Raw genomic sequence first — 15296 nt, 5'->3', positions numbered from 1 at the left:
CCATAGTCAATCCTGATTAATTTGAATATATACATATATATATATGATATGCAAGAAAGCCCATGCATTCTGTTAAGTATGAAGAAGAATCTTGCACCAAAAATTTTTTATTCTAAAATGTCCTTTAGCATTTTAAGTATATTTGAGATCTCTTTGAACAACAACTGGGGAATATTGATCTTCGTCCTGTCATTAGACCATATGAAATCTGCAGCTGTATTAAGGGACTTAATTACTAAGGTTAGATTTTACTTAGTAACCTAAAAATATCTCTGGAAAAATTTTATGTGTACTCTTTTTCCCTTTCTCTTTTAAAATTATCTGGAATACATCCATGAGGAAACATCAAGTAGGTCTGAGTCTCTATATGCATACAAATGGTTGGTACACCCACCAGAAAAGATGTTGATCTTGGACAGTGATGAGCACTTTCTTATGGCCCACAAGTTAATGATTAAGTGACTAAGTCTACACTTGGTGACATTTGATGATTTTCTTTAAAACATGCATTCCCACCAACTTGATGTGTAAGATTTACATCATGTTGTATGCTTTTGTTGAAATTTTGACACTATAAACAGAAGACGGCAGCATTCTTTTAAAAGATTATTTAAGCTCTCTCTAAAAGAATTTGAAATATTCAGTCATATCAAAATGTTTGTATTTTGGTACTTCCCTTTTATAATCTATTTCCCACCATAGAATTCTTTAATTTTGTATCTGAAATGAATCCTTTATTAAAATTATTTGTAATATATTTGAACTTGGACATTGGCTTGGAAAGGCTTAGTTTAATTTTGCTTTGAAATGGAAAAAATATTTGTCAGTCTTAGTGTTTCATTTTGTTAAGCATATTCTTTAGAATGCAAGGCCACAAAAAATGTCAATAGATGTTATATAAGAAAGGATTCTGTGGCTGAATGTTTGGAAGCAGAGCTGGGTTAAATAAATTTAAACAGAGCTTTTCGCTGCAGGACTTGTCAGTGCCTTCAGCATGCTAACGTGTATGTGAATCTCTATAGGGAAGGTGGTAGGAGGATAGAATGTAATAGGCTAAGTCACCTTTTTATAGAGAAACTATATAGAATATGCTTCTAAAGTACAATATTAGTGTATCTCTTTGAAAATCAGCAGTTTATCAGTGGTACCTTCTTTTCTCAGCCCCTACTCTCTCACCCTACCCCGCTTGTTTTCAGTATCCCCCAGGCTCTTGAGAAAGGCTGCACGGGTGAAAACACGGACAGTGGTTCTGACCCCCACATACAGTGGGGAGGCAGATGCCCTCCTCCCTTCTCTGAGAACAGAAGTGTGGACATGGGGGAAAGGGAAGGAAGGGCAGCTGGGGCATGGCGATGTTCTGCCTAGGTAAGTGCTACTTGTGTTTACTGAAAGGAACTGGTTTATATAACCCCTCTCCTGTCACTGAACTCTAACAGGAAAGATTCTGTGAAAGTGTCTTAATCTCAGTTTCCTCATAGAGGAAGTCTGGCCCCTTCAAACTCCAGATTATTATGTGTCATTAATTCTGATAAAAAGCTGTCACCTTAATCTTGAATTTGTACCTAACAATGAAGGACTGAGTATCCATGGGGCACCTTTCCATCTCTTTTTTGATGTGTATACATCTTGGCATCCAAAAAGGGGTGTTGGGGATAAGATGGTATTTCATTGGTACACTGGAATGGTTCAGATTTTTAACTTATAAAAAAGAGCCAACAGTGAATAAACTAATATGCTCTTCGCCAAAAAACTTAAAAAGAGCCAATAGGTTTTTACCATGAAAGATGTCTCTACTACTGCCAAGATAACTGAGACATTAAACTATGTCTGTCTGTATACGTTGGAATCCCTGGGTGGTGCAAATGGTTAACACACTCAGCTACTAACCAAAAGTTTGGAAGTTCAAGTCCATGTAGCATTACCTTGGAAGAAAGGCCTGGTGATCTACTTCTGACAAATTAGCCATTGAAAATCCTATGGACCACAGTTCTACTCTGACACACAGGGGGTCACTATGAGTCATAATTGACTTAATGACAACTGGGTTTATCCATGTGCATTGGAGGAACTCTTATGATATTATTAAATTAGATATTTGTGAACTTTGTAGGTGTGTAAATGGGATGTCAAGCAGCCAGATAATATAAATGTCTCTATTCTTAGCAGAGTGAAGGCAACTGTAATTTAAAAAAAAAACAAAACTCTATATTTTATTGTGTCCTAAGTTTACTCTGTGCCATAATGAATCATGCATAGTTTTATGATTTTTTAATATAATTTATTTTATTTTTGTTGTTGAGAATATACATAGCAGAACATACACCAATTCAACCATTTCTACGTGTATAATTCAGTGACATTGATTATATTCTTTGAGTTGTACAACCATTCTCACCATCCTTTTCTGAGTTGTTCCTACCCCATTTACATAAACTCACTGCCCTCAGGTTCCTATCTAATCTTGAGTTGCTGTTGTCAATTTGATCTCATATAAACCAAGAAAACCAAACCCACTGCCGTCTATTTGATTCCGACTCATAACAACCCTGTAGGACAGAGTAGAACTGCCCCATAGGATTTCCAAGGCTGTAAATGTAAATCTTTACGGAAGCAGACTGCCACATCTTTCTCCTTTGGAGTGACCGGGGAGTTCGAACTACAGACCTTTCAGTTAGCAGCCAAGCGCTTAACCACTGTGCCACCAGGGTGCCTCTGATGTCGTATAGATAGATCTTAAAAGAGCACAATGCTCAAGGCAAACTTTTTTTTTTTTAATGTGCTTTAAGTGAAAGTTTACAATTCAAGTTAGTCTCTCATACAGAAATTATACACACATTGTTATGTGACCTAGTTGCTCTCCCTATACTGTGATAGTACACTCCTCCTTTCTGCCCCAGATTTCCCGTGCCCGTTCACCCAGCTCCTGACCCTCTCTGCCTTCCCATCTTGCCTCTGGACAGGAGTTGCCCATTTAGTCTCATGTATCTACTTGAACTAAGAAGCACAATCTTCACAAGTATCATTTTATGCCCTATAGTCCAGTCTAATCTTTGTTTAAAGAGTTGGCCTCGGGAATGTTTTCAGTGCTGGGCTGACAGAGTCTGGGGCCATGTCTTCCGGGGTCCCTCCAGTCAAGGCACACGTTCTTTACTGGTTAAGTTAAACTATTGTTTGGTTTTAAGAAGACTTTGTGGTATATTTTTAGTTTAAAGTTTAGAGATTATCTTAGGGCAATAAGTTTTATGATTCTTAACAGATTTGGATTATGGGGTTAATTAGTGATTGATAGAGATTAAACTGAAACCATCCAAAAATTGTTTAGAGTATTTAGGAGTAGATTGAGCATGTATCTAGTATTTTTACTTGGTTTTCTTTTGAAATGTTTAGTTTTACTTGAAAGAAGTTATTCTAAAATTTGAGAAAGGCTATGATTCTTGTTGAGAATACTTCTTTCTTTGCGTTTATATGAGTGTGTATGTTTTTCTTTAAGGCTTCAACCACTGTGTGTAAAATTTCTGGATAGTAAAGAAGTAATCTCTCTGGAGGCAGGTGGCTACCATTCTCTTGCACTTACAGCAAAATCCCAGGTAGGAGGCAAACTATTAAATGCTGATCTTATTTTCATGAAAGATTAAGATTTTTTAAAGTGTGTTGGTGAATTTTTATTCTTAGATGAAGAAAGTCCATAATTAAGATGTTAAGGGGAAAAAAAGAAAACACAAGACTTTTTCTTTTAAAATTCTGGGACCTGAAAGTGCCCTCCAGAATCATTTAAACCATGCCTGTACTTATATGAAACCTCCTAAAAATTAGTTGTTTTAAATTATTCTTAGATATATTCAGATAAGAATTCTCCACCAATCCCTTTATCTTTTTGGAGAGCCAATAAAAGATTCTAAACTCTTTAAATATTTTATTTTATTTTAAATTTCACATATTAGGCTACCCAAAAAACTAAAATAACCCATATAAATGAATGTAAATATTGGAAAATAAAAGGAGATTTACTGTGATTAACATGATGAATCATCTAAAAAGCTTAATAATGAGAGATTAGGTAAGTGGTCAGTTACAAAATAAACATATGCAAACTACTAGCTTTCTTATATACCTGCAGTAAAACAGAAGACATACTTGTGGGGGGAAAGAATCTGTTCACCATAACAGCAAAAGTATAAAGGAAATAGGAATAATCTTGACAGGAAATATATAGAGCCCACCTGACACAAACTGTAGAATGCTTCTAAAATGTCATAAAAGCAAACTGGATAAAGGGAAAGAAATTCTATTTTTGGATGGGAAGAGTCAATGTTGCAAAATATTATTTCTTTCTAAATCTGTAAATTCAGTATAATCCTAGAAATATTCCAATATAATATTTACAACTTGATAAAATGATTCCAAAATTATTCTGAGAGAATAAGCATAGGAGGTGAGTTAGGTAAATTCTGAAAAAGAACAGAAGGAGTGAGGATTAGCCTTATAAAATATTTTATGAAACTACAAACAGATCAGTGGAACAGAAACATGCCTGTAGACTAGAAATAGAATGAAGTATATATGAGAATTTACTATATGATAAAAGTGGGCATTTCAGATCAGTTGGGGAAACGAGAGTGAATATTCAGTAAATGCTGTTGGAACCACTGACTTCTCATTTGCAGGAAAAAAAAAAAAGATAACCTTACATATTCCACTAAGGTGCAGGTGTTAAAAAATAAAACCTTACATGTATTATAACAAATTTAAGTTGCTTTTTTTAAACAACCTTAGGAATAGAAAAAAGGATGACATCAAAACCAGAAATTAGAAAGTAAAGATGGTACATTTGTCTATATAAAAACTCAACAGTCCTGAAGAGCAAAAAACATGACAAACAAAATTAAGATGCATAACAAACTGGGGGAAAAAATATTTATAGCATATATGGTAGATAACAGGTTGCTATTCTGGTACATAAAGAAAAATTGTTCAAGGACATTTATATTCCATTTGTAAAAGAAGAAATGGAAATGGCCAACAAATGAAAAGATGATCGACCATTTTAGTAAACATATTTAAATAAACAACAGTAAAATATTTTTCTTATCTACCAGACTCACAAAGATTACATTTAATACTCAGTGACCATGAGAATATGGGAAAAAGGTACCACATTGCTGGTGGGAATGTAAATTAGACCTTTCTGGAGGGCAATTTGTCAGTATGTATCAGACATCAAAATGTGCGTATTTATTGACCTGAAGCCTTTTGGCCTAGAAATTTATCCTAAGGAAATACACACACACACACACACACACACACACACACACACGTATATATTCAAGAATTTTTAATATCGAATTTTAAATACTAAATAATTGGAAAGAACTTACTAATAAATATGCTTGATTCGGTTGGTAATTGATTATAGTTAAGTCCACAGTGGAATTCTATGTGATTATTAAAAATGATGTTGTAGATCTATATTTATTCACATACAAAAATGTCAGTGCATAGCATTAAATGAAAAAAAAAAAAAAAAACCAGATCACAAAACAGCATTTTTGGCATGCTCCTGTTTTGCACTTGACATTTTATATGTACATTGTATCTATCTTGTAGACGTTAAAATTTTTGGAAGAATATATGTGTATCTTCCTAAAACAAAGTAATAGTTGTCTCTGAATGGTCAGTTCATCGATGGTTTTCACTTTCTTTATATTTTTTTGTGCTGTCAGTCTTGCACAATGACCATGAATTACTTTTAAAATAAGAGTAAGCAAAACCATTTTCATTAAATATAGTCACTATAATCTAGTTTTCTTTTGTCAGTAATGGAGCATAAATATTTGTGTTTCTCCTACAATAACTCTTCATATATGAAAAGGCTTACAGTCATTCCATAGTACTCCTATGTACAGATTAATAAATCATGATTCCTTTTTTTTTAAATAGCACCTACCTTTATTTTTCCATCACCTTCTTTGTAAGAGACAGTATAGGATAGATAATTCCTGGATTAAATTTTAGCTCTGCCACTTAAAAATTTGTGACCTGGGGTAAGCTATTGAACCTCTCTGGAGTAGTTTCCTTATCTGTTAAAAAAAAAAAGGATTGTTGTGAGAATTAAACATTAGTTAATACAGGGAAAGTGTTAAGAACAGTGCCTGGCTAGTAAGCACCTCAAAAATGTCAGTTATTGTTATTATTGTTATTGTTAGCCCTTGGACTCTGTGTCTTAGGTACTCTGCCTGTTCATTATCTCTGGTCTTGTTTAAAAATGAGTTTTCTTAATATCTGCTGTTTTAAAGAGTAGGGAGACTAGTATAAGTATTTTGTCTGTAACTGTTGCTGTATATATAAGTTATTGTAAGAGGTTCGGAATTGACATACAAAATCAGATTCACAACTCTTACCTACTATCCTGTGGTTTTCTGATAGGTTTACTCATGGGGTAGCAATACCTTTGGTCAACTTGGACATTCCGATTTTCCAACAACAGTTCCTCGTCTTGCAAAGGTACTTTTGTGAACTTGGTAACTGTTACAGCAACTTATTCCAGCATTCTGAACTGTAACCCTTTGTGTCTCTCCATTTCTTATTTTAAAAAATTAGGGAAATTGTATATTTATAATCTCAATTTGTTTTGATGTTCTCAAAATATTTTTTTAAAAAACATGAAGCCATTTGTTTTCCAGTTAAACGTTGTTTTTCTTGATGTGTTAGACTATGTTTTACTTCTTAGCCTCTACTATTTATTGAATAGTCATAGCTCTTTTGTCCTTTTTTAAAGTAGAAGTTAAAAAGTACTTTCTTTTAGAATATAATTTTTCTAGGAGTCATGTTGACTTCTGAGCTTTACACTACCAAATAATGTCTACTATTTGACTTCTTAGTAAGTTTGACTTTTACATAACATTATTCTGTAGTTTCATTTTTTTTTTCATACGTAGTACTGTACCCATTGCCAATGAGTTGATTCTGACTCATAGCTACCTTGTGGGACAGAGTAGAACTGTCCCATAGTATTTCCAAGGAGCAGCTGGTGGATTCGAACTGTCAACCTTTTGGTTAGCAGCTGTAACTTGCTGTGGCTCTTGACCACCATGCCACCAGGGCTCCACATACATAGTAGTAAAAGCTTTTATAAGCCTTTTCGTTCTCGGTAATGGAGCTAAATGTATAGGTGCTTTTTTTCACTATGTAAATTGAGTTTAGTTTAGTCTATGTGGTGCTATTCAGAGATTGGTAACTTCTAGTCCCTTTGAAACAATTCTAGAGCAGTCAGTGTTTGTCAGTCTTTTTTTCTGCCGAAACATTTTAATGAAATACTAAATTCTCATCAATACTATTTCCTCCTTATATACAAGGGGTTTTTTTAGGGAGCAGTTGCGATGGTGATAGCATGACAGAATGAGTATGGAGTTTATGCATATGTAATCTGATTCTGGTATTTCCCCCTTCCCCAAGACATCCTCCATTGAGAGTACTAGAGACTAAATAAGGATAAACCCAAAACCAAACCCACTGCCATGGAGTTGATTCCGACTCATAGTGACCCTATAGGACAAAGTAAAACTGCCCCATAGGGTTTCCAAGGCTGTAATTTTTATTTTTTTTTATTGTACTTCAGATGAAGGTTTACAGAACAAATAGTTTCTCATTAAACAGTTAGTACACATATTGTTTTATGGCATTGGTTAACAACCCCACGACACCAAGGCTATAATCTTTATGAAAGCAGATTACCTCATCTTTCTCCTGCAGAGCGGCTGGTGGTTTTGAACCACCAACCTTTCATTTAGCAGCCAAGCACTTAGCCACTGTGCCACCGGGGTCCTCCTCTTAAAACATTAGGGAACAGTTATTACTTCTAACTCCAATTTTAAATATTTTTGTTATAAAATATTTAATTAGTAAGCTATTCATTTTTTGATATTTTATCACAAATAAAGATATAGTAAACTGTTCCCTGCTGTTCATTTGTTTGGAGCCCTGGTGGCACAGTGGTTAAGAGTTTGGCTGCTAACCAAAAGGTTGGCAGTTCGAATCCACCAGCCACTCCTTGGAAATTTTATGGGGCAGTTTTATTCTGTCCTATAGGGTCAGTATGAGTCGAAATTGTCTCGATGACAGTGGGTTTGGTTTTTGGTTTGGTTCATTTATTTGAATAAAGTAGAAGATGATCTTACTCATACTAAGGAAATTTTCTCAGTTTAGCATGGAGACCTTGGAAATAAAATTTTTACTAAACATTTTAGATTCAGAGAAGAGAGAATGGAATTTGTTATGAGTTTTTAGTTTCATTACTCTTTTACTGTATGTCTAAAAATTATAGCATCAAGATTTTGGTATTTTATTTGGCAGGATGAGAAGACCATTTTGAAGTCATTCTAATTAATCTGTTAGAATTAGAATTAAAAGTTGGAGCTGAGTGAGGTCTGCATTAGTTATGATTAGAGACTAAGATGAGCCTCTCAGGTTGGAAGGCACTCAAAATATGACTGGGGAAAAGCTACCTCCTCAAAGTAGAGTTGACCTTAATGACGTGGGTTGAGTCAAGCTTTTGGGACCTTCATTTGCTGATACGGCATGACTGAAAATGAGAAGAAACAGCTGGAAATATCCACTAATAATTGGAACGTGGAATATACGAAATATGAATCTAGGAAAATTGGAAGTCGTCAGAAATGAAATGGAATGCATAAATATCAATATCCTAGGCATCAGTGAGCTGAAATGGACTGGTATTGGCCATTTTGAATTGGACAGTCATATGATCTACTATGATGGGAATGACAACTTGAAGAGGAATGGCGTTGCGTTTATTGTCAAAAAGAACCTTTCAGGATCTGTCCTGAAGTACAGCGCTGTCAAGTGATAGGGTAATGTCCGTACGCCTACAAGGAAGACCAGTTAATACGGCTATTATTCAAATTTATGCACCAACCACTAAGGCCAAAGATGAAGAAATGGAAGATTTTTACCAGCTTCTGCAGTCTGAAATTGATCGAACTTGCAGTCAGGATGCATTGATAATTACTGGTGATTGGAATGCGAAAGTTGGAAACAAAGAAGAAGGATCAGTAGTTGGAAAATATGGCCTTGGTGATAGGAATGATGCTGGAGATTGCATGATAGAATTTTGCAAGACCAATGACTTCTTCATTGCAAATACCTTTTTTCACCATCATAAATGGCGACTATACAGACAGACCTCACCAGATAGAATAAACAAGAATCAAATCGACTACATCTGTGCAAAGAGATGATGGGAAAGCTCAATATCATTGGTCAGAACAAGGCCAGGGGCTGACTACAGAATAAACCATCAATTGCTCATATGCAGGTTCAAGTTGAAACTGAAGAAAATTAGAGCAAGTCTATGAGAGCCAAAGTACGACCTTGAGTTTATCCCACCTGAATTTAGAGACCATCTTAAGAATAGATTTGATGCATTGAACACTAATGACCGAAGACCAGAAGAGTTGTGGAATGACATCAAGGACATCATACGTGAAGAACGCAAGAAGTCATTAAAAAGACAGGAAAGAAAGAAAAGACCAAAATGTATGTCAGAAGAGACTCTGAAACTTGCTCTTGAACGTCGAGCCTCTAAAGCAAAAGGAAGAAATGATGAAGTAAAAGAGCTGAAAAGAAGATTTCAAAGGGCAGCTCGAGAAGACGGAGTAAAGTATTATAATGACACGTGCAAAGACCTGGAGATAGAAAACCAGAAGGGAAGAACACGCTCGGCATTTCTCAAGTTGAAAGAACTGAAGAAAAAATTCAAACCTCAAGTTGCAATAGTGAAGGATTCTACAGAGAAAATATTAACGCAGGAAACATCAAAAGAAAATGGAAAGAATACACAGAGTCACTATACCAAAAAGAATTGGTCAATGTTCAACCATTTCAAGAGGTAGCATATGATCAGGAACTTATGGTATTGAAGGAAGAAGTCCAAGCTGCACTGAAGGCATTAGCGAAAAACAAGACTCACGGAATACCAATTGAGATGTTTCAACAAATGAGTGCACCGCTGGAGGTGCTCACTCGTCTATGCCAAGAAATTTGGAAGACAGCTACCTGGCCAACTGGAAGAGATCCATATTTATGCCTATTCCCAAGAAAGGTGATCCAACCAAATGTGGAAATTATTGCAAAATTTCGTTAATGTTACTCGCAAGTAAAATTTTGCTGAAGATCATTCAAAAGCAGCTGCAGCAGTACATTGACAGAGAACTACCAGAAATTCACGCTGGATTCAGAAGAGGATGTGGAACCAGGGATATCATTCCTCTTGTCAGATGGATCCTGGCTGAAAGCAGAGAATTCCAGAAAGATGTTTACCTGTGTTTTATTGACTGTGCAAAGGCATTTGGCTGTGTGGATCATAACAGATTATGGATAACATTGTGAAGAATGGGAATTCCAGAACACTTAATTGTGCTCATGAGGAACTTGTACATAGATCAAGAGGCAGTTGTTCGAATAGAGCAAGGGGATACTGCGTGGTTTAAAATCAGGAAAGGTGTGTGCCAGGGTTGTATCCTTTCACCGTACCTATTCAATCTGTATGATGAACAAATAACCCAAGAAGCTGAACTATATGAAGAAGAACGGGACATCAGGATTGAAGGAAGACTCATGAACAACCTGAGTTAAGAAGATGACACAACCTTGCTTGCTGAAAGTGAAGAGGACTTGAAGCACTTACTGATGAAGATCAAATACCACAGCCTTCAGTATGGATTACACCCTAACATAAAGAAAACAAAAGTCCTCACAACTGGACCAATAAGCAGCATCATGATAAACGGAGAAAAGATCGAAGTTGTCAAGGATTTCATTTTACTTGACTCCACATTCAACACCCATGAAAGCAGCAGTCAGGAAATCAAAAGACACATTGCATTGGGCAAATCTGCTGCAAAAGTCCTCTTTAAAGTGTTGAAAGGGAAAGATGTCACCTTGAAGACTAAGGTGCACCTGATCTGAGCCATGGTGTTTTCAGTTACCTCGTATGCATGTGAAAGCTGGACGATGAATTAGGAAGACCAAAGAAGAGATGATGCCTTTGAATTGTGATGTTGGTGAAGAATATTGAATATACTATGGACTGCCAAAAGCACAAACAAATCTGTCTTGGAAGAAGTACAACAGAATGCTTCTTAGAAGCAAGAATGGCGAGACTATGTCTCACATACTTTGGACATGTTATCAGGAGGGATCAGTCCCTGGAAGAACATCATGCTTGGTAAGGTGGAGGGCCAGCGAAAAAGAGAAAGACCTTCGATGAGTGGCTACAACAATGGGCTCAGGCATAACAAGGATTGTGAGGATGGCACAGGACCAGTGTTCGTTCTGTTGTACATAGGGTCACTGTGAGTTGGAACTGACTGGATGGCATCTAACAACAACAAGAGAGACTAAGAAGAAGACACCTTCCTCTTGTAAAAATTTTAATTATTTCTTTGCAGAATTAACAGGAAGTTAGTAATTTGGAAAGGAGTCCTAGTGGTGCAGTGGTTAAGCGCTTGGTTGCTAACCGAAAGGTAGGTGGTTCGAACCCACCAGCTACTCCTCGGAAGGAAGATATGGTAGTCTGCTTCTGTAAAGATTGCAGCCTTGGAAACCCTGTGTGACAGTTCTCCTCTGTTGTATAGGGTTGCTATGAGTCGGAATCAACTTGATGGTGTAGTTATTTGGATATACTGAATTTGAGAATATAGTGTCATTGCAGAACAGGATAGCTATAAAGTAGTGGAGACACACACACACGCATAGAGTCATCTAGGAGTTGGAGCCTATCTAGACACAGAGAATCTGACAGATAAAGGATTTTTGTTTCTCAGCCCAGGAGTCACAGCTGAAGGTGGGTGCAGAGACTGGAGCTGTAGTTTTCAAAAATTTTTTTCACAGGAGAAGCCTTTTTTCTAATGAAATCTTATGAATGCGTACAACAGGTAAACATGGAACTACTCGGATTGAAGGATGGAGAGGGGCCCCAGAGCCCTTACACCTGCCTTTCTATGGTTGCTTCTGAATCACCTATGTGGACTCCTGAGGTGATTGAATTTTGAAAACCATTGGTCTAGAGCAGTGGTTTTCTAACTTTTCATACATCAGAATCACCTAGAGGGCTCGTTAAAACACGGATTGCTGGGCCCCACCCTCAGTAGCTTTGGGACCGAGAGTTTGTACCTGTTCCCAGGTGATTGCTGCTGCTCCAAGGACCACTCTTTGCAAACCACTGGTCTAGTATATCTATGTAGATGGGTGTCTTAACGGGTCCTGCCAGTTTCAAGATCTTGGGAGTTGGCACAGCCAAGTTACACCAGAGGGATAGTGAGTTCCAAGTGGAAAGACTGAAATTTAGCACCCAAGGGTTTAGTATGGCCTGAATGGAATTTAGCTTTGTTTCATTTTTTTCTTTTTATCTTGATTTTGTGCACATAACTGAATGTGGATGTACAAAGGCAGCCAAGTGTGTCCTACCTGCCAGATATGGTTCTAGATATTTCTGGGCCCTTTGAGTCCTCTGGGGAGTTTTAACATAACAATAAAAAATCAGATCTATGGTTTTTTCCTTTTAAATTCTAAATTTTCAGATTTTTATAAAAACAATCTAATTCTAAATTTAAAAGTTGAGCAAAGGATTCCTGCTTTCTCTTGCATCTCTTCTGTGTTTGATTGGGGACATTGCTGGGTGAGTTCTGCCCTCTAAGTTATGACTGACTTTGTACTATGCCTGTTTAAGCAACCTAGCATTTCAGTTCTTATGGATCTAAAGTTTTGTCTGATTGCCTTCATCTTGAACAGATAGTATCTTGCTGTCGTTGCAGGTAAACCGTGAAAATGGAGTATGGAGTGTAGCTGCAGGCCAGGATTATTCCCTGTTTTTAGTGGATACAGAAGATTTCCAGCCTGGATTATATTACAGTGGCCGACAGGACCCTGCAGAAGGTGACAGCCTTCCAGAGAATCACAGTGGTACTAAGACTCCAGTACTTCTCTCCTGTAGTAAGGTGAACAGGAATTGGATCCCAAAGCCCACGTGAAAAGTCTATTTTTGTTATTATTTGTATGTATGCCTAACTGTTATCAAGTATCTGTGACTACCTGATTTTAAATTGTAAAACACTTCCCATCCTCTCTTAGTCCTTTTCCTGCTTCATTTTTCTCCATATTACTTATCTAATACACTATGTAATTTACTTCTTGTCAGTCCTCCATAACTATAATGTAAGATTCGCGAAGGTACGGATTTTAGGCACTGTCATTCACTGCCGTATCCTCATACTGTATACTTTATGAATTTTATTGAATTGATGCCCTCATGTAGGATTATTAAAGAGCATATTTCACAATGAAGTTTCCTGACTGCATTCATATAGCCCTCAGAGGTGAATTAGGATAGAAATAGAGTAGATGAATTTCTAACTATGAGTGGAAAAAGTAAAAATTGCAGGGGCATGAGATGGGCGAGTGGCAGACCTGACAGCCCCCCTGACAATGCTCTGTCTCCCACTGCTGCCCCCCTGCTCTCAGCCTTTCATTTTATTTACTTCTGTTTACCCCTTTTTTTTTAACTTGTAGATCTGAATTTCTTGGCTTTTCTACTTATCTCTTTTTCATAAACTTATACTGTTGGCCCATTTCTGGTTTTCTTTTTGCCACTAAAGTAACTCACATCTTCAAAGTGGCATGGCAGAAGGAAATTAACAGCTAGTGCATTCTGGATTTTTTATTCTTGTTGAACAGTAGAGCCTATGAATTCTTTTTTATTCTTTGTGTTTGTTTTTTCTGGCTATGACTGTAAGCTATGAATGTATAGGGACAAGATCTTTCTTGCTAATGGCAACACTGGCCAAAGTTTAGCCAGTTATTCCAGGCACGCTAATTGACTCTTTGTGGTTGTTGGCCCTAGCTCCACATTCCTCATGAAAGATTCCACAATCTAGATAAAGGATGAAATAGCCTGATGGAAGGGACAAGGCTCTAATTGGTGTCTTTGGTTACCATGGGATGCTAATAGTTTATTGGGTCTGCAGCTTGGCTGCTTGCTTTCATAAGGATATGTGAAGACAGACATTGAATGATTTTGTTCAGTAGTACTAAAATGAATGATTTTGGTCGGTGGCATCACTAGAGGGTTGCAGGGGGTGCGGACCGCACTGGGTGACACTGTCAGAGGGGGTGCACCAAAATGACTGTCTATTAAAGCTTTGTGCAGTGTTTCAGCAGAAATTTATTGTTTTTTTGTAAAAATATCCCTGTAGTTATAACAACAACAAAAATTTTCATAAGCCCAGCTTATCTGTATCAGTATACCTACAAGGCTAGAACTCTATGCTGATTTACTTTTTGAACCTTCTGATGCCCTCTGGTCAGAGCTGTCATTATTGCCCAATTATAATGACACTTCAAATCACATGGTTTCATCTGCACAGGCGACAAGCGCATGTGCTGTTGTTTTCGTTGCTACCAGTGTTTTTATAGCCACGGGTTTTGTCAAAATTTCTGGTGTTTTAGCTATAGTATTGTGGTAACTAGCATGGGGGAGGTGACACCATGAGTTACCACACTGGGTGACACCAATCCTAGTGACGCTGCTGCCAATGGTAAATGACAAAAAGTCCATTTTAAAGAAAATCACTTTTATGTTGTACTTTTAAGAGGCAAGATAACAGCTAGACCCTTGATAGCTCAGTGTACAACATAGGGATCCTCTCTGTTCTCATTAATCGTATTTCGTGCAAAAAGGAGTCCTGAGACATATATCCATATGATTGGATCTTTATATTCCAAGATGTGTGGACCCAAACCACTGTAACGTGAAATAAAAAAGCATCTTGGAGATAAATGAACAAAGTATAGATGTATATATAGCTGTAGATATAGATTTAGGTATACCTGTGTAACGGTGTGCTGGTAAGCCAGCTTAAAAGAAAAGTTGGTCAATTTTTTGATACTTTCACTGCAGCTGATTTCAAGTTACCAATAGTTTAATAACCAGCTTGCAAATTTCCTGATTGTTTTAACAGTTGGCCCTCACTAGCTGGTATGACTTGGCTTTAATGACCAAATTGCTATTAGTAAATTATATTTTCTCTTTAATCTTTTTCTTCTGTTTCAGCTTGGGTACATAAGCAGAGTGACAGCAGGAAAAGACAGCTTTCTGACCTTGGTGGACAAAAACATTATGGGGTATATTGCTAGTCTTCATGAGTTGGCTGCTACAGAAAGACAGTTCTATTCAAAACTGAGTGATACCAAATCTCAGATTCTCAGGCCTCTTCTCAGCTTAG

The 15296-nt window shown here is 36.9% G+C and overlaps 1 protein-coding gene across 1 annotated transcript in view; it reads left to right on the top strand.

Annotated features, from left to right (window-relative positions):
• Positions 1-15296, top strand: part of ALS2 (alsin Rho guanine nucleotide exchange factor ALS2) — an 81969-nt gene that overhangs the window by 26817 nt on the left and 39856 nt on the right. Inside the window, exons 6-10 of the mRNA XM_004378227.2 lie at positions 1197-1365; positions 3491-3587; positions 6424-6501; positions 12831-13013; positions 15125-15296. Coding sequence (XP_004378284.1) covers positions 1197-1365; positions 3491-3587; positions 6424-6501; positions 12831-13013; positions 15125-15296 — 699 coding nt within the window. The remainder of the gene's footprint in view (positions 1-1196; positions 1366-3490; positions 3588-6423; positions 6502-12830; positions 13014-15124) is intronic.

The sequence above is a fragment of the Trichechus manatus genome, unplaced genomic scaffold (genome assembly GCF_000243295.1).
Source record: "Trichechus manatus latirostris isolate Lorelei unplaced genomic scaffold, TriManLat1.0 scaffold00056, whole genome shotgun sequence".
In the NCBI taxonomy this organism is placed as follows: Eukaryota; Metazoa; Chordata; class Mammalia; order Sirenia; family Trichechidae; genus Trichechus; species Trichechus manatus.
This window is presented reverse-complemented; position numbering and strand designations above follow the sequence as displayed.